The sequence below is a fragment of the Mirounga leonina genome, unplaced genomic scaffold (genome assembly GCF_011800145.1).
Source record: "Mirounga leonina isolate KUSES-001 unplaced genomic scaffold, KU_Mleo_1.0 Mir_129, whole genome shotgun sequence".
Taxonomy (NCBI): Eukaryota; Metazoa; Chordata; class Mammalia; order Carnivora; family Phocidae; genus Mirounga; species Mirounga leonina.
In genome coordinates, this window is record NW_023270323.1 from 18,271,525 (window position 1) to 18,295,859 (window position 24,335).

General features: G+C 35.1%; 1 protein-coding gene across 2 annotated transcripts in view; it reads right to left on the reverse strand.

Annotated features, from left to right (window-relative positions):
* Window positions 1–24,335, reverse strand: part of BMP2K (BMP2 inducible kinase) — a 131,227-nt gene that overhangs the window by 62,726 nt on the left and 44,166 nt on the right. For both annotated transcript variants that reach the window (XM_035004705.1, XM_035004704.1), the window contains exons 2-6: window positions 15,395–15,513; window positions 12,157–12,262; window positions 6,054–6,196; window positions 3,757–3,878; window positions 1,564–1,645 (exon numbers count right to left, since the gene is read on the reverse strand). In XM_035004705.1, coding sequence (XP_034860596.1) covers window positions 1,564–1,645; window positions 3,757–3,878; window positions 6,054–6,196; window positions 12,157–12,262; window positions 15,395–15,513 — 572 coding nt within the window. The remainder of the gene's footprint in view (window positions 1–1,563; window positions 1,646–3,756; window positions 3,879–6,053; window positions 6,197–12,156; window positions 12,263–15,394; window positions 15,514–24,335) is intronic.

Sequence of the window (24,335 nt, forward strand, 5' to 3'; positions counted from 1 at the left end):
ATACTCTTTTAGGTGACATAGATTTCAACAGCCATCACAAAATTAGGCTAGAAAAGACTTCCACAACCACCTCTTCTAACACCTTCACTTTATAAATTAAGATCTGATTGGATTTGCTGTCTAAATTATACTGTAAGCCACTTACTATAAGCCATTTAATAAGTCAAATGTTAATGCTGAGAAAAGCAAACTGAGTTTGAATTATTCAAGCTGGTGATCTATAAGCAGTTATCAAGTTAACTAAATCAAACTTACCCAAGGTTTGATTCAACTGTGCATATGGTTAAAAATTCAACTAAGATTTAAGATCATTCATGCAAAAGTATATATTACAACAGATGAAAAGATATCAAAGATACTCTTTTTTTATTACCTTGCATTAGTATCCCAACCCCTGTAAGGAGGAGGTCAGAAGAGGACCAAGGAGATATTCATTTGGTTTCACACATTATGCTCTACTACTTTCTAAATACATTTAAAAAATAAAACAAATATCACTTTTCTTGTAAACTCTAGAACTATTTCCAAAGGAATTTTTTTCCTCCATCCCTAATACAGTCACTAGAGGTAGATACGACTAAATACTTGTTGAATTTAAATGAATTCACATTTAAAATAGAGTTTCTTGCTAGTTTATCAAATACAGCCAAAATATATTTCCTTATGAAACAAGTTCTAAAGAAGTATTAGCATTCTAACATAAAGTTCAACTATATAGAAACATGATCATCTTAATAATTCAATCTAGATACAAAGTTAACCCTTGAACAACATAGGCGGTTAGGGGCACCAAACCCCCCATGCAGTTAAAAATCCATGTATAACTTGACTCCCCCAAAACTTAACTACTAATAATCCACTGCTGACCAGTTACCAATAACAGAGTTAGTTAACACATATTTTGTAATGTATTACACACTGTATTCTTACAATACTATATAACTATTTCTTAATTTTTTCAGTATCTCTAGGCTATGTGGTTCATCTGCAAGTTTTTTCACATTTGTTGCCAATCTCCAAAAAGTTTTCCAATATACTTATTTTTAAAACCCTGCATATTAAGTGGACCCATGCAGTTCAAACACATGTTGTTCAAGGGTCAACTGTATATGTTAAATGATAAGATCCTCAATATATAGAAGTTAGTCAGTGGTATGATTTTAATTAGAAAAAAGCTTTACTCCTGTTAGTTTCCATTAAAAAATCCTAAAATACTTCTAAAAACTACTTAAGAGTTATGACCAGCTTTTCCATACTGCGATCAATCAAAATTACGATCAAAAAAATATTAACATTCTCTATAAATTCTAAAAAATACTGTGGTAAAACGTTACATTATATGGAAGTCCTTTATTTACTTTTTTATACCTAAGCTTTCCAATTCAGGATTAAGAAGATAAAATGTTCTATTTGTTTTCTTCTTCTGAATAAGAAGCTCCACTATATACCACTCTCTTCTACTTATTACAAAATACCTTTTGGGGGACACGGGGAAAATAATCAACTGAACTCAGGTTTTTTTTTAATTTGGTTAGAGAAAATGTTAACCTTTCTTGGCCTTACCCAGATATCAGCCTTGGTGGTGATGGGTTTCCCTCCATAAAGGTTGATCATTTCAGGGGCTCTGTATGACAGAGTTGTATACCTGGCAGTAAATAAGTGAAATGGAGTGGAGATATCAAAAAAAAAAAAAAAAAAAAAAAAAAGATAGATAGATAGATAGATACTACATTGTTTCTATATAAAATACTACAAAAACTTTGTTTCAATAACATTATATAGAAATAATACTATTTTTAAAAAGCTCAATAAAAGTCCATAAAGATTTAACAATACAAAGCATCTACATACACATTTTTATTCAACAAGTGCAATAGCATCTCTAATGATATAAAAACTTAATTTTCTTTAATAAAAAATCTTAAAGACAACGGATTGAAAATATAGTTTTCCTTGAATTTATTTTAAATAATATAATTTGACTCTAAAATTATTCTTATCAAAATATTTTAGTCTATTAATTTAAAAGCAAAATCGCTACCCTCTCAAAAAATTAATTTATATGTTTATTAAGGAGTTTGTTTTTATGGACTGTAACATAATTCCTGGCACATAGTAGTAAATCTCCTTTAGGTTTGTTTATATCATTGTTGTTTTAAAAATAACCTAGTTGCCATAATTCTAACTACACTAATTAAGAACACTTCTAGAACTGACTGTCATCATAAGCTATTTGGAATTAAAAGATACTGTGAGAAAATATTTACCAATATAAAAATTCTAAATCCACTATGAACAGAATACTTTAGTGAAGTAGTACTCAATTTCATGGCAGAAATTATTAGACAATGGAAGGAATTCCTGTATCATGGCATAATTTAAGATCAATTTTGAGTGTTGATATGTTTCATTTTATATGAAATATCTTAAGGCTCAACATTCTATCATCTTATTTTTCAAAATTATCCTGACTGGTGAGACACTACAGAGGAGCAACCTGAGAAACCAGGAAAGAAACTGCATGAGGGCAGAACTTCTGTTCACTGCTATACTGCAGACTGCAGCACCAACAACAGTGTCCACTGCATTGTAGGCCCTGAATAAACACCTATCAACTGAATAAATGGTTAGACCATTAACTCCTCAATTGAGCCACAAAGCAAAAGAACTCCTCATGAGCCTGCATTTATCACTACTGCAAAATTCTACTAAACCTTAACTATACTTCAAATTCAACAGCAAGAAATGAAACTTTCAGCAAGTCAGAGATCCTAAAGCTGGCATTATATATCATGACCCAATAATTTTTTAATTATATATATATATATCCGCAAGAAGCCAATTCAATAATTTGTTCTTGTGTTCTTCAGGACATTTATATGTTTACTAAGGAGTTAAGTTTTATGGAATCTAATATAATCATCATAGGCTAAGTTTCCTTAGTAGCAATACATAGTCTAGAAACCCACAGTGTTATACAAATGGGCCACAGTAAGATCAGCTCTCCTTGAGTCATTTCAAAATGTATACTGAAGTTCAAATGATAGCACTTAGTCTTAAACAAGTGAGAATTTGTGAGGGAGTGAAGAAAGGCAACTTAGAAAAGACAACTACGCAGAAATTGCTATTCTCAAAGATCTTTGGGCATTCTGTATCATTTTACTAAGGTAATCTAAGATTTACAAACAGTTCTATTTTCTAAAACTAGAAAACAGAAAAGTCAGGGAAAAGTACTTACAGGTACTCTAGCAACCACAGAAACTACAAAATTGAGAAAATATAAGCAGATATGACGTATTTCTACCAGAGAGCTTTCTAACACACTATCACAGAGTAACATGTTTTCCACACAGTTTTCAATACATTAAGAAGTCAATCTTCCTCATTTTAAATATGAAGTAAAAACTTAGCTTTCACATAATTTAATGTTTTTCCTAACAAGCACAATCCTCAGTATTAGTAAAAACAAAGATGTTTAACCGAACAACAATCACTTAAAACTCCCTTTAATGATTCCACAAATTACTATAGCTTAACAAATTTCCTGATAAATATCTTTACAACGTACATGAAAAACCTGTATGCATGATAAAATATATTTTCTACTGAGCTAGAGCAGACATAAATTAGTCAAAGTCACAGAAATATTTTGAAGAAATCTATAAATCAAACACCTAAAATTTGTATTAGGAGAAGTGGTCCACAGACTGAACTAAAATTCCCATGAAACAAAGCACAATAAAGACAGAAACTTACTTTTTAATTTCTTCTTCTACAAGATTAACTCCATCTTTTTGAGGATTAAGAAATTTATTCGTGGCACTGCCAAAGTCACAAAGTACATAGTTTCCACTATCATTCAACAAAATATTTTCTACCTTCAGAAAAAATAAATAATTAGTATTTTCAAAGTGAATTTTATTTTTATAACCATGTTTTTATAAAATAAACATTGAAAGGTTTGTGTCATATATATACAGAGACAGGAGTAAGATAAATTATGAGGAAGGACAAAAGAATCAGACCAAAAATATACTTGACTATGTCTACTGTTTCTCTTATTAAGAACAGAGAAATGCTCTTCCCATCCCAGGATGATTTTTGCAGGGGCCAAGAAGCCCTAAATCCTCTTTAAACCTCTTCTATGAAAAAAAAGAAGAACTAGCAGCAGTCCAAGTCTATCAATACTGTGCCTCCATTTTTATCATTTTCTGACACTTCAGCTTATCTATAGACAAGTAACAAAAACTATTAAAATTCTACCTGATTGACTTCTAGTTCCATTTTAATCTACAATGCAGTTTTGACTTTACGTGTTAAAGTTATACCAAATTATTCGGGAAAATGTAAACACTGCATATTCAAAACAACTAAAATGAACTACACTGTTTATCCAAATTAAAGGACAGAAGTCTGCAGGCATGCATTTCAATTTTGGCTTAATTTATATCATATTACTGTAGGTTTCCCTAGATGATATTTTCATGGTTAACAACCTACATTTTAAATGACACCTTCTATTCTCTTGTATCTTAAGAGAATTTTATTATCACCTTTCATAAATTTTGTATAATCAGTCAGAATTGGGATTCATTCCTTCATTAAATATTTATTGAGGGCGCCTGCGTGGCTCAGTTGGTTAAGTGACTGCTTTCGGCTCAGGTCATGATCCTGGAGTCCCTGGATCGAGTCCCGCATCGGGCTCCCTGCTCGGCAGGGAGCCTGCTTCTCCCTCTGACCCTCCCCCCTCTCATGTGCTCTCTCTCTCTCATTCTCTCTGTCTCAAATAAATAAATAAAATCTTTAAAAAAAAAAATAATATTTATTGAGACCCTGGCTATGTGCCAGGCACCATAGCAAATACTTGGATATATCACTACAAAAGAGAAAAATCCCTGCCCACATGGAGTTTACACTCCAGTGGAAGAGAACAGAAAGTAAACAATAAGCACAATACATAAGCAAATTATATAGTACCTTACAAGGTATCAAGTGATAATATAAGATACAGCAGGGTAAAGAGCAGAAATGTTAGGCTGTAACTATAAATAAGGTGTGTAAGACAGAACTCACTGAGAGAGTTAATCTGAGCAGACTTGAAGCGGGGTGAAAGTTTAGCCATGGGATATCTGGGCATATAGCATTTTGGGAAGAGAAATTTTTATAATCTTAGTGTTTGTGGGCATCAAAGAAGACACCTATGGTTTTAAATAATGTATGTAATGATATCTTGAGAAATATGATACCAGGAACTTTTAAATCCTCTTTGGGGACTTTTTCCAATGTAACAAGTGGGTACCCTACACAAGAGATCAGAGCCCACAAAAAGCTAAGATAAAATGACCTTAAAGACAATCACCACCAAATTATAGTAAATTATAGAAAACTACAGTAAATCATAAATAAGTGAGTAAAAAGACCCATTCAAGTTTGCCTCCAAAATCTCTGGAAAACATCCTGATGCTTAATATGGATTACAGGAAATAGGAGGAGAGCTGAACTAGACGAGAACAGTGTGGAAGGACACCCAACCTACATCAGTGAAGTTCACATTTTTGCTCATGTGAAACCTTTTTAAAAAGCCTACTAGGTACAACAGAAGCAGAGTAGAGGGCACAACATTCACTTCTACAGCCTAGCTAGAAGCCCTCAGGGTCATGGAAAGCACAATTTCTATTCTACAGTCTTTACATGGCCTCAGGAAATGAAGCCTGGGACAGAGAGACCCTTCTCAGTGCTGGTAATAAAACCTAGTATAGATGAAGATAGTCAAAGAACATTTTAATGCTAAAGTTTAAAATGTATTCATCCATAAGTAGTCTAAAATTCCTACCTTCATTTTTTTTTTTTTTTAAGACTTTATTTATTTATTCGACAGAGAGAGAGACAGGGAGAGCAGGAACACAAGCAGGGGCAGAGAGAGAGGGACAAGCAGGCTCCCCTCTGAACAGAGAGCCCGATGCGGGGCTCGATCCCAGGACCCTGGGATCATGACCTGAGCTGAAGGCAGCCACTTAACCGACTGAGCCACCCAGGCACCCTAAAATTCCTACCTTCAGATCCCGGTGAATTATTGGAGTCTTACACTGATGCAATCTGGCAACAGCTTCACAGGTATCACAGAATATCCGTAACACTTCTGCTTCCGTGAAACCTGTCTGCAGCTTCTTATTCATCTGATTCACTACCTGTCCAGCTAACCAAAAAAGAAATTTTGAAAAGAGATATTTTTAGTAAAAGAAGACTACCACAAAGAATTAAAGAAATTCCTGTATGGTCTCAGGTAACAGGGAATTGGCTTTTTCATAATGCTCATGTAAGGAGCCTTACTGTACCATATCATATTGACTCAAAGACATGCATTTTCATATTTTACATCTCTGAAATGAAACATCTTTAGATGCTACTAGCCATTTTTTAAGATTTTAACATCTCTGAAATCAAGATATTTTATAATTGATGGCATCATGGATTTGAAGAAACAGTTATTCAACGCTGCGTTAGCTATTGGATAAAGAGAGGTGAGCAAAAATAAAGTTTATATTATCACGGAATTTATAATCTAAAGGCATAGATAAACATTAAGCCATTACAAAAATAAACACATATAATTATATACAATAAAGATAATATGAGAGGAACCTAAATTTAAAAACCTCCTTAGTGAAGGAGGATGAGGAGGAGAGGGTGTCTGTCTGGGGAAGTGATATTTATGTTGAGACTGTAGGATGATTAGGAACCAGCCAGGCAGAGATCTGTGAGAAAAGCATGCTAGCAACAGCAAGCAACATGCACAAAGGCCTCCAGTTTAGAAAAGAGCTTTAAAACTTTGAATAACTTAAAACCAATGTAGTAGGTATGGTCTAAGAAGCAGAGAAGAGGTAAAGTGACATGAAAACTGACAAGACAGCTACCCATTAGCCGTATTTTAGATTTATCTTGACAACCAGGGAAACTTCCTGATCTAGCTTTTTAAAGGATCTCCTTGATTATGAGGGAATCACAAGAGTGGAAATGGAGATGGGTTAAGATGCTTATGCTCTAAATTTCAGGCCCCCTGAAAAAGACAATGGGCAGAATAACTTACTAAACTCAAATAGTCATACCAATGAGCCCTGAGAGGATGATTATATATTACATATATCAAAATAATCAATAGTCTAATGACAATTCTAAATTATTAAGAAAAAGTTTACCATCATCTAAGAACACAAGTAAATATGTGATTCATTCAGAAAGCATTCTAATAAAAATCAAGTTTGGGAATTGCTAATTTGAAACTTTCCTTTAACAAAGTTGGACAAATGAACCTTTACTACTTTGTAATCTGCAAGAAGGGGCATACACACCTGTTCCTTTTATTATTACTGCCTAAACAGCATGCTCATGTATTTTCTCAGGCTGGGTTTCTTCTTAAAATTTTAAAGCAGAAAAGATATCAAATTTTACCTATCAATCCCCAATTTTCAGAACACTCAAGTATATTTGGTTACAATTTATTCAGAGTATCTCAAGATTGAGGCACCTGATCAGGCAGCAATTTCCTCCATCCTTTTGTGTGTTAGACACGGAACTTGTTTTAACCAAAAATTAAACAGGATGAAAAGTGTTTTATTGGTTCTCATTCACATTCTTGAAATATCACTTCATAGCTGAAGAAATCATAACCTTGAACTCAATGTTTAATTCCTCTCCCAAACTTTCAATGTTGTAATGAGTAGAATAAATTTTAAACCAATGTTAATCCTCTTTCTGCCATTCAGAGGTCTTGAATCACAAAATATAAGTCTACAGAAAAAGCTAACAGCTGTATTTGAGCTGCATTTCAAATGTTGAAACAAATAAAATTTCATTATGCAAAATCAAAGTCCCCTGAAAATTAAAGTTAAGATTATTCCAATGAGAAACAAAAGAACAAGATTCAGAAATCAAAAAAGGTATACTTGTATTTCTACTATCTCTATGAGAAAAATATCCCGAGGACAGCTTGATAGTGCCAGGGAAAAGGATGCGAAACATATAAAACAGAGCCACTCTAAACCCGGCAAACCCACCCTCATGTGAATGAGCCCAGTCAAAATGAACAGTGTCATTCCACCAAGCTCAGTCTAGAACAGATGACCCACTGATACACAATAATCAATGATTGTTGTTTTAGGCTATTGACTTTTAGGATGTTTTGTTACTAAGCAAAAGCTAATAGGTATATTATCCACGGGAATTTCTGTCAAACACCTCCTGGAAATAAAAGCTCTCTCTTTTCCCTCTCTCACTCTGTTTTTTTGTTTTTGTTTTTTTTAAGTAGGCTCCACACCCACCCCCCAGTGAGGAGTCCAACAAGGGGCTTGAACTCAAGACCCTGAGACCAAGACCTGAGCTGAAATCAAGAGTCAGACGCTTAACCGACTGAGCTACCCACACACTCAGAAGTTCTTTTCATACAGTAATGGAAATATATTCAAATTCAATTCTGATTTCTGGAAGTCTGATTTCTGGAAATCCTACCTAAAGCATGTAATCTCTCTTTAACCTATATACATCAGAGTATTAGCAAATTACGCAGTGTCAAATCTTGAACCTACAAAGATCTAATATTTATTACAAAAGATGACTGTAAACATTTGACACCTGAAACCATGATGGGGCATATCAGCTATATAATACATTCTTCTACATCCTGTACAGTTTCATCCCTACGTAATCAAAACCAATGTACCTGATCTATATTCGTAACATTGACTGCCTTACAAAAGTACCTTCATTCTTAAACAATTTTATGTAATATAATTAGCTTCTATAGAAGAAGTAAAGGGAAAGTAATTATTCTCCCATTCTCTACCCCTCCAACTCACTCCTCCCCCATGAAAAGAAAAGGAACTTATCTAATTGATTCATCTGAGGAAAAGGAACTGAGCATGCTCTATTCAGATCCTCCAGATTCCTTCTCTAGGATATAATTGCCCACTCAGAGGGTACATTCTGATCTACAGTACATGCAGTAAGCTTAACTGGTGAATTTGAAGAAAACTTCTAACATAAAAAAGAAGGCATAATAACAAACAGAAAAAAAAAAATCAGAAAAACAAAAACCCAAGGAACAGAAGAAAACTTTTTAAAAACTATAATTAATAACTGCAGACAACAAAAGATTTGCACCTAAAACAAGAGCAAGGTGCATTTTAACAAAGAACAATGTTGAGAGAACAGAAAGAGTTCCTGGAAATTAAAAATAACATAGCAGAAATACCAAATTCTACAGAGGAGCTAAAAAAGATATACTTAAGGAATGTTCCCACCACAAGTAGAATTTTTAAAAAGAGAAGAACAGGGAAAATGAAGGAGAGAAAAAAACTGAGTGCCCAGAAATAAAGATAGCAAAATTGACCCATAACCAAGGCAATATACTTGATATTTTAGAATGCTAGAGATAAAGATTCTAAGTGTCCATGGAAAAAAAGAGGTCACCTAAAAAAAACCTGAAGAATCATAATGCATCAGATTTCTCAATAGCAGCAAACACTAGGGGGAAAAAAATGGAATAATGCCTTCAAAATTCTAGATCAAAATTATTTCTAACCTACAACACTTTAGGCAGCCAAATTAACAATTAAATATGGATGTAGAATAAAAATATCTCTATATATGCAAGGTTTCAAAAATGTTTCCTTCCATAATTCATTATCATAAAGCTAATGAAAAATGTACTCTATTCCAAGGAGGTAGTTAAAAACAAGGAGGGAGGCATGAGCAGTAGGGACTCCAAGATAGGAAGGCAAAGAGAATTCCCAGAATGACAGCTAAATGCTGTTCAAAATTAAGCAGAACTGAAGTCTCCTGAAAGGATGTTTCTATGGAAGAAAAACTAAAATTGACACAAGTATTTAAATGTTTAAGCATACTGCATAAAGATTGACACTTCCATTGGGGAATGTGGGGCTAAATTCTAATATATATGGAGAAGGAAACTAGGCAAATAAAAAATGGAGTAATTATTAACTCCAGGAAAAAAATTTAAAAGTACAAAAAAGAAAATGTAATTACAGACTATTACATATCACAGTTAAATGACAAACAAAATAATTTAAACACCAATTATTAATTTAATCTAAAAACTAAGAATATACTACTCTCACAGTAAAATCCTCATCTTTACTTGGAGATACTATCTAAAACATAAAATCAGAACTAGCACTAGCAAACTTGCATTCAAGAGCCTCCTCAAAACAGATGACTGTAAACATTTACATGCCCAGAATCACATACTTCCCCTGATTTTCTAAGTTCCCTCTTTTTCATACCCCAAGGATCTCATTAAAACTACAGACTCTCCTCTACATAATGAAGTGTAGAAATATGGAATAAATATGAGGAGACATATCTTAAGGATTTTTAAAAATGCCTCTGAGGAGAGGGATGGGGCAAGATAATGATTTAGACACAGCTTAACAAAACTCTTTGACTTTTTAAAACTTATATATGAATACTTTGATAATAAAAATTTCATGTGAATCAGCTTGCTAATTCAAACCAGATAAAAACACTTTTTTTAATTTCTTAAAACGCAAAAGCATGCCTTCCTCAAAATATAGCTCAGGTCACTTTAAAATTTGTCCCCTGGAGCATCTGGGTGCCTCCTTAGGCGAACAGCTCCTGATTTTGACTTAGGTCATGATCTCATGGTCATGATCTCCTCATGACTCTCTCTCTCAAATAAATAAATAAATCTTTAAAAAATGAAAATTGAAAAATAAAATTTGTCCCCTAAAAACTGAAATTCATTTGGTTTCCCTTTTAAAATGTCTTCTGGATGACTAAATTAAACTCATCCAAGGTTATGATTATGCCAGATTCAATTATCTTTAAAAAAATAGCCAAGGTCTATCTTTACAAGTAACAAGGGCTACTCTACCCAGCTAAGAGCACCACAAATGCTGGAACTCAGGAAAGTGGAGTAAAGAACATCAATATCTTCTCCTTAAAGAGATCACAATGTTTTACAGTATGAAATATAAATAAGAGAAAACAACAAGGAAAACATCTAATTTTTTTATGTTATATATGGAAATAACTTACAAGTGTATCATAATAGATATTATAATACTGATTCACTTCATTTTCTCCTATCCTTCCCTCCTTACAAAACTAGAGTAAATGAAACTATATTTTCTCCACCACCACCACCATCTTCCTCCTCCTCCATCATTCAGGAAATGACAAGTGTTTCTAATATCATAATTAAAAATCATAACTGTCTAAAGAGAATCTAAATATAAACCAAGGCTCCTCACAGCCCAAAATGCCAGATACAGTCTGATTTAAAAAAAAAAAAAAAAGCAAGTTTGCAGGAAATGACTTAATTGCCCCCTTCAAACACATTAAATTAAAAAGTTTTAAAAGGGCGCCTGGGTGGCTCAGTTGGTTAAGCGACTGCCTTCGGCTCAGGTCATGATCCTGGAGTCCTGGGATCGAATCCCACATCAGGCTCCCTGCTCAGCGGGGAGTCTGCTTCTCCCTCTGACTCTCCTCCCTCTCATGCTCTCTGTCTCTCATTCTCTCTCTCTCAAATAAATAAATAAAATCTTTAAAAAAAATAAAAAGTTTTAAAATTATTACTATTAAGGCATACTATACCAGTAAATTTCTTTGAAATACCGTAAGAGATCCAAATAAAATATAGTTTTTAACCTTCTGATATTTATAATAGAACCCCAAAAGACTATGTAAGTTTATAAATATTACAGATCAAAATGCATCTAAATTTATTATATTTAATAATATTGAATATTAACATGACAGAGTGCCGGAAAAAATCTTATAACACTAATATTGATAAATTATGCTCTTCTTTGTTGGACTATAAAAGAAACATATAGGGAGGATGATGTGTAACTGCTCTTCACCTGCTTGGATTTCTTGTTTTAAACCAACAGCACTTTTCTAAATTGTCCTTTATATGCTCCTATCATCACTACAGCAAGGATGACTAGATTTTAAGTATTCTTCACAGCGTTCCTTAATTAGATAATTAAAGCTAAGATTACAATAAGTGTCTAGAATCAGGTGACAGCTGCCCTAGGAGAAACCAAAACACCTAGGAAACCATTTTAAGGGCAATTTTTTTTTTTCAGTATAAAACAAATACAGAAAAATACTTACCTCGACAATATTCCATTAAGATAAGCACTTCCCATACATTATCACTAATTGAATTAACAGCACAGTCCAAATAACTCACAATATTTTTGTGACCAGACAGCTCTTTCTGAAAATAATTGAAAAACATACATTTTAAAGCTCTATTAGCAATGTTTTGAAGTCTAAATTAATATAAAGAATTTCAAAGAGTAAATTAAGCATAAGTATGGAAGCTGACATATTTCAAAAAGGTTTCTACAGTTTCAATGAAAAGTTTACTTACATGTGGATGAACACTAATTTTTAAATTCAATCAGGAAGAAAGAGATAGTTCACTCAAAACCAACAGTATCCAAAAATGTGCAAGATAGTCCTTTGGGACTCAAGAATATAATATCAGAACAAGAATATAATATCAGAACTTTTATTTTTAGCTAAAAAATTTTTTTAAATTAAGCTCTAATATTTATGAACTAACAATTATACTCTCATTTGTTTGTTTTGCCTGCAACATACTGCAATTTATGTGTACCTAGTTAAGTGGATTTATGAATGTATATACTTTAAATAACCTACAAAATGAACAAGTGGCTAAAAAAATTTCTATTAAGAAACCATAGGTTAAAGATAATACTAATAATACAAGTAGAAAGAAATAAGAAAAAAATGGCAAATCTGACACTTTTTTTCCTGGTACAAGATAATGATCAGCATGTGATGAGGTTAAAAATAATCATCTAATTAGGTCGGTCTGGAAATTAAAAAACAATTATCAACAATGTTTTTTAAAATAAATTTACACCCACTATCATTAATAATAAACCCAATTTTAACTGTACTTTGGCAGCTGACCATGTGAATAATTCATAAACACATAAATATAATAGTAGATGGGCAACAAAAAAATTTGAAAGACCACTGTTCTAAAGAGCTAATCTCCCTAAATTCTGTGTTCAAAAGCACAGAATTTAAGTGTTGCTGCTACTGATAATGACCATATTTTACATATCAAAATTACACAATTTCTATTGAAAGAAAGAATTATGGTACAACAGTACCATACCTAGACTCAAGTTTGAGAACTTAGTCTAAGAACCCCTATTATCTTGGGGTAAATCTCTTTCACCCTTTTGACTAAAAGCTTTCTAAAAAGCTTTTAAAAGCCAAGTCTCAAAGCCTAATCAACTCTAGTCTAATTAGGGAATGGGGAGAATAAAAGCAAAATGAGTTAAGTCATGTTGTATAAATGTACCTATCTCTGAACAAAAGGGATCAAAACGTGTTGATAAAGATGTTGATATAAAATAGGAAATCTCTAAGCAACTGAATAAGAAGGAATGATATTAACAAGTGTTTACATGGATGTGGAAAAACTGGAATTCCCATACATTGCTGGTGTGAACATAAAATGGTTCAGCTGCTATAGAAAACAGTTTAGTGGTTCCTAAAAAAGTTAAACACAGAATTACCATAACCCAGCAATTCCACTCCTAAATATAAACCCAAAAAACTGAAAACAAATACTCAAACAAATACATATACACACATATTCATAGCAGCACTATTCACAACGGCCAAAAAGTAGGAACAGCCCAAACGTCCATCAATGGTTTTTTTAAAAAGTCCATCAACAGATGAATGAACAAATTGTGATAGATAGATGCACACATACCATGTGGATGAACCTCAAAAACATGCTAAGTGAAAGAAGCCAGACACAAAAGGTGACATATTGCATGACTCCATTTACATGAAATATCCAGAATAGCTAAATCCACAGAGACATGACACAATGGGTGGTTGCCAGGGGCTAGAACAAGGTAGGAATGGGAGCAACTGCTAACTGGGCAGGGGATTTCCTTTTGCAGTGATGAAAAGGTTCAGAACTAGACAGAGGTGGTGACTGCACAACATCATGAATGCACTAAATGCCCAAACTGTTCGCTTTAAAAGAGCTGATTTTAATAAATAAATAAATAACGAAATACATAAAATAGCTGATTTTACATTATGCAATTTCACTTCAATAAAACAGAAATTTTAAATATATATTAGCACTTGATAAACAGTAGATGAGAGCAGGAAGAAAACCGAAGAAAAAGAGAAGGGGAGGAGGAAGAGAAAGAAGAGGTGGAGGAAGAGGAGGAGGAAGGAGAGAAGAAGAAAGAAGAGGTGGAGGGAGGAGGGAAGAAGAGAGAAAGGAAGAAGACTGGGGGAAGAAGTCCAGAAGAATGGGAGGAAGGAAAAGAGGAGGAGAAAGAAGATGTGGAAGAAAAGGTTGAGGAAGAAGGGGAGGAGGGAGAGAGGAGGAGAAAGAAGTAGAGGAAGTGGGGGAAGGATGGGGGGAGAAAGGAGAAGAAGAAGAGGAAGAAGAAGAGGTGGAGGAAGAGGGAAAGGAGGAAGAGGAGGAGGAAGAAAAAGAAGAGGTGGAGGAAAAGGGAGAGGAAGAGGAAGAGGAAAAGGAAGAAAAGGAAGAATAAGGGACAAGGAAGAGGAGAAAAACAACAAGAAGCCATCCAGAGCACTGAGAAAAAGATACCCTAGAAAAAAAGAAAATTTTTATTTTGTACTTTTTTTAACTGTTTAACCAAGTTACTGAAATTTCTTTAATAACCTATTAAAGTATTTTTTACTTTTCCTAATATTTAAAAAGAATTTTTCCCTTATTGAAGGTTATCCTTCCATATATTGCAGAGTACATCCCCAAAAAAAGTAATAACAATAAACTTTACAGCATGATTTTAAAAATGAAAAGCAAAACAAATTGTTGTTGAAGACAAATACATTACACTGAATGTATTAATAAACACCATGGGAAAGGTAAACACCAAATTCAGGACAATGGTTTCTTTTTGAATGAGAACAGTACAGGGATACAGCTAGGAAGGAATCTACAGAAGGCTTCAACTATATCTGTAAGATTTTAATTCTTAAGTTGGGTAGTGCATAAAGTGGTATTTATTATGTAATTCTCTAATTTTTCTATTCTCAAAATATTCCATAATTAAAATGTATTTTAAAAAAGGGGAAAAAGAAAAAGCAGAGTAGTCTGCCGCTTCAACTACAATAAGGAAGAGAAGGTAAAGGAGGACGAGTTGACTATATTTAGCCCTAAGTAGGACTATAAAGAATGCACTTCAAAGGTTTTCTAGACGTGAATAAGCCAATAAGCAGCTTGCCTCAAAGCTGGTTAATGTTATAGTGCAAAACCAAAAGAAAATACACCAAATTTTTCAAATGGAATTACTCTTTCACTTACCATAATTGTAATTTCCCTTTTACAAATGTTGAGGTCTGGCATGTTATTGACATACATTCGTTTCAATGCATGGCGGATTCCACCATGTGTCCGCACCAGGAAAACCGTGGAGAATCCACCTAGAAGAACAAGCATCTATTAATTACAAAGAATCAGAAACTACTATCAAAATAATGTAGTATCACTGAGGAGCTTAATCTCAAGACAAAAATAATAGCAAGACAAAAATAATAGCAAGCAACTATTTTATTAGATTAAAAGCCAAAACACTGGCTTCCTATGACAATCACAAAGTAGCACATAGAAAATAACATGCTTCTCAAATAAATATGCTTCTCTTTTAAAGGTTAAAATACTAAAATTTCATTTTGCCTTGTACGTAACATGTGGAAAATGTCACTACATAACTGCATTACTATAGTTTGGCACATATAGTGATTGTCTCCCCACGAGCCTCCCCCTCTCTGTGATAACAAAACACTGATGTTATTTGAGATATCAACAGGATCAGATGGGTGTGTTCCCCTCCAGTTCCAGGGGATTAACCAACGCTGTTATACGACGATAATGAATCTCATTTCCTCTTGTCAGTATCTGATTTAGGACTGCATATGTAACCAATTTTGCTATGGGACATAAGGGAAAATTGGCTGGGTATTGTAGGGAAAGACTGTCTACCCAGAAAAAAAGAGAGACTTGTGAAGAACACCATGCTCTTCTGTTGGCTTTTGGATTTTGTTATATATGAATATGATGTTTAGACCTACTGCAGCTATCTGTGGCGATGATGGACCAGATAGGGCCATGATGGACCAACAGGGTCAGAGCAAAAATGACCCAGAACACTGACATAGTTAGGCTACTTAATTAGACAACTCTGGAACCACCTCCTTCCAAAAGTCTTGTCTTTTTTTTTTTTTTAAGATCTTATTTATTTGACGAGAGAGAGCGCGGCAGAGGGGAGAGGCAGAGGGAGGGGGAGAGGCAGAGGGAGAGGGAGAGGCAGAGGGAGAGGGAGAAGCAGACTCCCCGCTGAGCAGGGAGCCTGATGCAGGGCTCGATCCCAGGACCCTGAGATCATGACCTGAGCTGAAGGCAAACGCTTAACCCACTGAGTCACCCAGGCGCCCCCTCCTTCCAGAAGTCTTACATGATATAAATGTCCTCATTATTTATGCCACAGTTATTTGGACAGTCTGTTAACTGCATTTGAGAAAGCAAATCCAAAACACATTGCTAGGTATTCTCAAGAACAATTACTTCTGTCACATCTAAACAAAGACTTCCACCTGAAGTCTTTAAAGCTCATCCTGGCAAAGGATATTACATTGCTTAATGTAGTTTAAAACAAAAAATGGTGTGTCATTTTTATCAGTTTGATAGCCCTTATAAAGCAGCATCCTGAGCAATGATAAGGCATCTGCACTCTGATTCAATGCAAAACAGTCAAAGGAAAAATAAACTATTGGGGATAAATGACAGGGGGGAAAAGAGTTCCTAAGACACTCCAGAATCAGTATGGATTCAATCCAGGGTCTTCATATCCCACAACTGCAATTCCAAGAAACTGTAAAACTCCTACCTTGTAGATTTGGATTTCCACATATACAATGTAGGGGAAATCAAATCACCCAACTCACAAGGGGGTTACCAGGAAAGAAAAAGATGATATTCGGGAAAGTCACTTGAAGTAAAAGCTCTAACAATGCAGGGAATTTTTTTAAAAGAAGTTCACTTAGCATTAGTTTCATATGTAAACATTAAGAAATTAGTAGCACTAATAAAGTACTACTTCAACCATTCAAATTTCATTTTAAAAAATTTAAAGAAAATGCTAAAAGTTAGGTCTAGATATAGAGGTAGTATGAGTATAGGTCAAGATAAATTATTTAACAGCATTCATTTTGAGATATTTTTCTAGAGATTCCCCTAGAACAATGCTTCCCAAATACAGCTATGTATCAGAATTGCCTGTTGAGCTGGTAACAGAGAGAGAGAGAATGAATTTATCTTGAATGGTTTTCCAAGTTCTGACCCAAGTCTGAATCAGAAAGCCTCAGTCAGGCCATGTGTGTGTGTGTGTGTGCACGCGCACGTGTGTGTGTGTATCCCCCTACACTTTATATAATTCTACTTGTGTATATGTTCTTATAAATACATAATAATGTAAACTGGTTATTAACTGGGGGAACGGGGAGCAGTCTCCCAGTTGGTTCTGATGTACACCCTAGCTAAGTATCCACTGAATCAAAGATAAGTTCCCAGAGGAGTCATGGATCCTATATATCCATTCTCAACCACCCACAAAACAAAGTAACTTTATGCCCATGAATTAGGGAACTAGGGAAAAAATTTTAAGTTTCCTTCATAAAACCCCTAGTCCTAAAAGTTTAAGTTTGCTAATTTCACTAATCCGAAATTAGACCTAAATCCGGCCAGATGTTAAATTTTCTAAATAGAGAGATAATGTGTTCATCAACTGTGATTTATACCTAAACAAGGTAAATAATGGTCATTAATAGTGCCTGCCTTGAGAATGAAAGGGAATAATTCATTTGTATTTCTCCAAATACTATATTTTCCAGCAATTTCTGATAATTAATTAGCTAATATTATTTGTTTGAAGAATGCATTTAGTGGTAATTAGTGAAGACATTATAGTAATCCAAGAAAGGAGTATCATCTGCTTGCCACCAACCCATATCTACCAAATTCTTCAACACATATTTTTCCTCAGAGAAGTCTTTCATGACCAATCCAATTCATGCTCATCATTCATCACTCCCTCAGAATTTTTGTCTAGAGTTTTGACTACATTATCATGTAGTCACTTATCATCAGCACAGAGTTGGCTTGACCTTCTCAACTCACCGCATACACTTATCATAAGATTACTGGCAGTTAACCACAAATTCCCCTTATTATATATTTCTATGTCCAATTCAATATATTGTTCAAGTCCAAGCAAAGGCACAGTTGTTAATTAAAGCTATATTTATAATTCCAAATATGGGCCTATGAGGGTATTATAAAGCATTCCAAATGTGCCCAAAATCCCAAGAAAATAAAAGAACTAATGACATATTGGTCTGACAGAGTAAAATGGGAAATAAATGTGTATTTATGCAAGTTAACATGAGAAGGAAAATTACTAGTATCTTTTATAATCTATAAATCATATAATATAGGCATTCCTTCCCATTTGTGGGTATATATTCTGAAAAGCAATGATTATCAGCCTCGCCCCATTTGTTTCCAGGGTAAGACATGCGGTTCACATGTGCAACCACTCACAGGTGGCCAAATTTAAGTATCACCTCTTTTCTCCCCAACCCAACACAAAAAGTAATCATATTTAAGTGAAGGAGTGGCTTGAAACCAACCTAAATCTGTTTCAGCTAACAGTATTAAAATAATGACAATGTAGCTGGCACCTGACTGAATACCACCTTGGAAAGCACTGCTCTAGAGGTGCCAGGTGTCCTTGGTAATTGTGTATTTCTATACACTGACTTTTCTTCCTGATTAACCATTCCTCCTATTAAAAGCCATTATTTCTTCATGCTTTCATTTGTCTAACTTTTAATTTACTGATGGTGCATATATTTGTAACTCTCCTCAAATGTGTTCAGAAAGATAACATGAAAAAAGGAAAACATGAATGACAGAACCAGTTTCTTTCTTTATTCTCCCTGCACTTCCTCTGGTACAGATGTTAATTTACCAACTAGAAGTACCCCAAGGAGTAGAAATTCATCAGGAACAAAATAATCCTGAGAACACCACTAAGTAGTCCACTGGGTTAAGTGAACAAGAAACCAAGGACCTCGGGACACCTAGGTGGCTCAGTCGGTTAAGCATCTGCCTTCAGCTCAGGTCATGATCTCAGGGTCCTGGAATCGAGCCCCACATGGGGCTGCCTGCTCAGCGGGAAGCCTGCTTCTCCTTCTCTTCCCCACTTGTGCTTTCTCTCGCTCTCTCTCTCTTAAATAAATAAATAAATCTTTAAAAAAAGAAAGGACCTGGATTAAGATATTAGTTTTATATTGTAATCAACCTGAGATAAATCATAATGAACAATCCTCCATTTAATCTCAAGTGTCAGCTGCCCAGGAAATCCTCCAATTACCTTATACTGATAAAGTTTGTTTTTAAGGTAATTTTTACATAGGTTTTATCAGATAATACTTATACAAGTGTCTGGTTTAAAACATAGATACCAGGGCGCCTGGGTGGCACAGTCGGTTAAGCGTCCAACTCTTTGTTTCAGCTCAGGTCCTGATCTCAGGGTTGTGAGACCGAGCCCCACAGGGTTCCGCACTCAGCACAGAGTTGGCTTGACCCTCTCTCCCTCTCCCTCCAAAACCACACGTATGCATGCTCCCTTTCTCTCTCAAATAAATAAATCTTTAAATAAAATAAAATAAAAAATAAAACATAGATACCCATATACAAGGTTTAGCCTTCCTCCTTCCACACCTTTTTTTTTGATGAAAATAGAATCATCTCCAGGGACTACAATAACACATGGCTTAACACATCATTTTTAATAGTTGCATAGTATACTATACCATGTAAATACCATAATTTGATCATCTCCAAGGTGATGGTCATTCAGGTTAGTCTGGTGTTTTATTTATCTGTCTCTTGCCATTACGGACAATGAAGGTTGCATTAAACACCCTTGTACAATCATTCTTAAAGACTGGTGCTTTTGTTCCTGTGGCATAGATTTCCTAGGTAAGTCCACCAAAGGAAAAATACGTTTCAGATTCAATACTGCCAGGCTAGACCCACAAAGGCTGTGGCAAATTCAACCAGCAACCTAAGGGCCAGTTTTCTCACATGTTCACCAGGACACTTAAAACTTTGCCAATTTGATAAGACTCAAGGCGCTGTTATTTCTATCTTGCATTCCTCTCATTACCAGTGAAATTGAGCATCTTTACCTCTTTTTGCTGGCCATTTATATCCCCTCTTCTGTGACTTGCCTTCCTATCACTGGTCCCTTTTTCTAAAGAGTTACCTTTTTCTTTCAACCACAGGAGAGCATTATAGAACTCTCTTAACATACAGAAGTTGTATCTATTTGGTCTATCACTTATTCCATTTGGTATATGATGGCCTATTTTGCAAATTCAAAAACACATGTTTAATAATTTTATGAACGTAAAAAACAGCATGCCAGGACACACACCAAAGCTTGACTCAGAATCATAGAATCGGGGAAAGAGGAACTTAATTTTTTCTTTTTTCTTTTTTTTAAAGATTTTATTTATTTGACAGAGAGAGAGTAAGAGAGCACAAGCAGGGAGAGCAGCAGAGGGAGAGGAAGAAGCAGGATCCCCGCTGAGTAGGGAGCCCAAAGTGGGGCTCAGTCCCAGGACCCTGGGATCATGACCTGAGCCCAAGGCAGACGCTCAGCCGACTGAGCCACCCAGGCGCCCCAATTTTTTCTTTATATGCCATTGTAGTGTTGGCTGTTATATAGGGTGTGTGTTTTATTGGAAATTTTTAGAGAAATAATGTAGAATACTTTTTTTAAAAAAAGATTTTATTTATTTATTTGACAGAGAGAGACACAGCGAGAGAGGGAACACAAGCAGGGGGAGGGGGAGAGGGAGAAGCAGGCTTCCCACGGAGCAGGGAGCCCGATGCAGGGCTTGATCTCAGGACCCTGGGATCCTGACCTGAGCAGAAGGCAGATGCTTAACGACTGAGCCACCCAGGCGCCCCAAGAATACTTCTTTTAAATGAATGCGAAAAGAACTCATCAACTTAAAAACAGATATAGGAAAAGTACTTTCCACTGCTATACAGTAAAGGCAGCATACAAAAGCAAGTCACACAAAGTCAAGATATTTCCAATTAATATATCATGGTCTCAACAGAAGCATCTCCGACTGTACTCCTCCATAACAAAAATAAAAGGATTTTTTTTAAAGATTTTATTTATTTATTTATTTGACAGAGAGAGATAACAAGAACAGGAACACAAGCAGGGGGAGTGGGAGAGGGAGAAACAGGCCTCCCACCGAGCAAGGAGCCCGATGCGGGGTTTGATCCCAGGACCCCGGGATCATGACTTGAGCCGAAGGCAGACACTTAACGACTGAGCCACCCAGGCGCCCCTAAAAGGATTTTTAAAGGCATAAATCCATAAGGTCCAAGAGAATGAAAGAGACAAGACATGCCAACAAAATTTTGTAAGATGAAAAACTTAGGGACACACGATACAGGATTAAACAGAACAGGGAAAGACCACACCAAGCATCTGATTAGGAGAGGGAAGGAGCAAGGATGAACAAGAAGCAAGCCTAGTCTAATGGCATAAACCTGAAAAACTAAAGAATTACGGGGGCCCTTTGAATGCAGGGAGAGCAATGAGAAAATAGGAAGACTGGCTTAAAGTCTTCATAAAAGCATCAGACCTCTAGATTCCCTACCCCATTCCTCATAGTCAAGCCAACACCAACCCCCAGGCAGGGTGAGTTAAACCAGCAGTAATCTGGGACACCAGACACCATTTGTAGGCATGGGGACAGGAGGGGAAGGAAAGGTGTAGTCCTAAAAACAGGAGAATTAAATAAAAGTCTACACACTGAAAAGAGAATCTCCACCTCAATCCAAGACCACTGTTCAGCTACAAGAACCAGACAGAGTGCATCCTAATCACAACAAAGAAGTTCTCTTCTTGGAAACTGGATAAAAAAAAAATACAGATACTGAAATTTGGGAGTCACAGAATGAAAACAAAGTGGCTTTCTGACTCATCACATTGAAGTGAAGCCTGAATCAAGAAACCCTTATAATTTACACAAAGCCCTTCCAATCATCACTTTAAAGAGTCTCACTCTTTAAAAAAAAAAAAAAAAAAAAGGCAAAAAACAAAAACCAGACATCAAAGTTTCATCAGACACTCACAGAAAGCCTCCAACACGAAGAGATGAAAACAAACAGGAAAAAAGCAACTCTGAAGAGATGCTAGGAGCTAAAGAAATCATCCAATCAACCTATAAATATTTTCAGAGTGGAAAGAAAATACTGTAGTCATGAAATAAGAGCAGGGTCCTATAAAAGGGATATTCAGAGAATGAGGAATGACTTTTGCAAATTAAAACTAAGAGATCAAAAGGGGAAAACTTCAACAGAGAAGCTAGAAGATAAAATTAAGGAAAATTTCTAGAAATTTTCCAGACAAAAGAAATAAGAAAGAAAAGACAGGAACATAAAAGGACCAGTCCAACAGATCTAATATCACAATAATAGAAGTCCCAGAAAAAGAAAATAAAAAAGAAAAGTATTATCAAAGATATAATACACACATTAAATCCCAAACTCGAAGTGCATGGTTTCCATAAGTAAAAAGCTAACCTTCCATGTGTGTGTGTGTATATATATATATATACACAATGGAATATTAGTCACAAAAAAGAATGAAACCCTGCCATTTGCAACCACATGGATGGATCTAGACGGTATAATGCTAAGTGAATAAGTCAGTCAAAGAAAGACAAATACCATCATTTCACTCATATGTAGAATTTAATAAACACAAACAAAGAAAAAAAGAGACAAACAGACTCTTAATATAGGCAACAAACTGGTAGTTACCAGAGGGGAAGTGGGTGGGGATGGGTGAAAAAGGTGATGGGGATAAAGAGTACACTTATCATGATAAGCACAGAGTAAGGTATAGAACTGCTGAATCACTATATTGTACACTTGAAACTAATATAACAATATATTTTAATTATACTGGAATTTTTAAAAAATTAGAATTTAATTAAAATTTAAATATTAAAAAAAAAGCACTAACCCAGTAAATAGCAAGCATGATGAACAAAAAAAAGATCCATTATCAAGGCTCATCAACAAGAAACTTCAGAAGGTTCAGGATAAAGAAAAGATCCTAAATGCCACACACACAAAAAAAATTTTAAGATTTTATTTGAGAGAGAGAGCACAGAGGGAGCAGCAGAGGGGGAGAGGGAGAAGCAGACTCCCCACTCAGCAGGGAGCCCAATATGGGGCTCGATCCCAGGACCCCGGTATCATGACCCGAGCCAAAGGCAGACACCCAACTGACTGAGCCATCCAGGTACCCCCCAAAAGGTTTTTAAATGGTTGCAAATTTGCCTTATTTCGGGGTGGCTTTAGCCCTATCTCCTTATCTGGCCATCTCACAAGCACTGAGTGAATGTGTAAGCACAATTAAGCTCATACAACTTTTAAATAAGCATATTATATACTGATGGCATCATTTTACCAAATACTTCATTGTCTAGTTGAAATTAATCTGACAACTTTTATACTTGCTTCAATAGTTTTCTATTTCCAAAGTCATCACAGTAAGACAATCACTGTAAGATAACTGTATAAATAATATTAAGAATAATGTCAATAAATAAAAATGTCCAGAAGCTATAATCCACATCTTATTAGATGACCCCAAAAAAACCCCTAGATATTACATAGTGAGCAAGACAAAGTATTCCAAATTCATCATTTTAAAGAAAAGACTAACCAGAGAGATGAAACAACAGGACTTGATCCTTTATATTAATAACAGACACCACAGGGGATTAGAGGTTTTGAAGTAATAAACACTGCTAGGTATAAAGGGAAGACAAGAAATGCCTGGTCTAAGTTAATGGGCACAAAATTATTATTTATTGGATGAATGAATCAATGAATGATGACAAAATGCTCCACTAAACTTTTCCTTGGAATCCATCATAGCAAGGGAGGAGGAGGAGCAAGGCTTTTGGAGTCAGACCTGGAATTAAATATTAACTCCACCATTACTAACTATATGAACATAAGGCATATCAACTTCTGAGCCCTAGTTTCCTCATGCATTTGGCAAACTATTATAGTAAGATCTCACAGGACTACTATAAAAAGTGAAAGAGATTATGTATGTAAAGTGCCTAATATC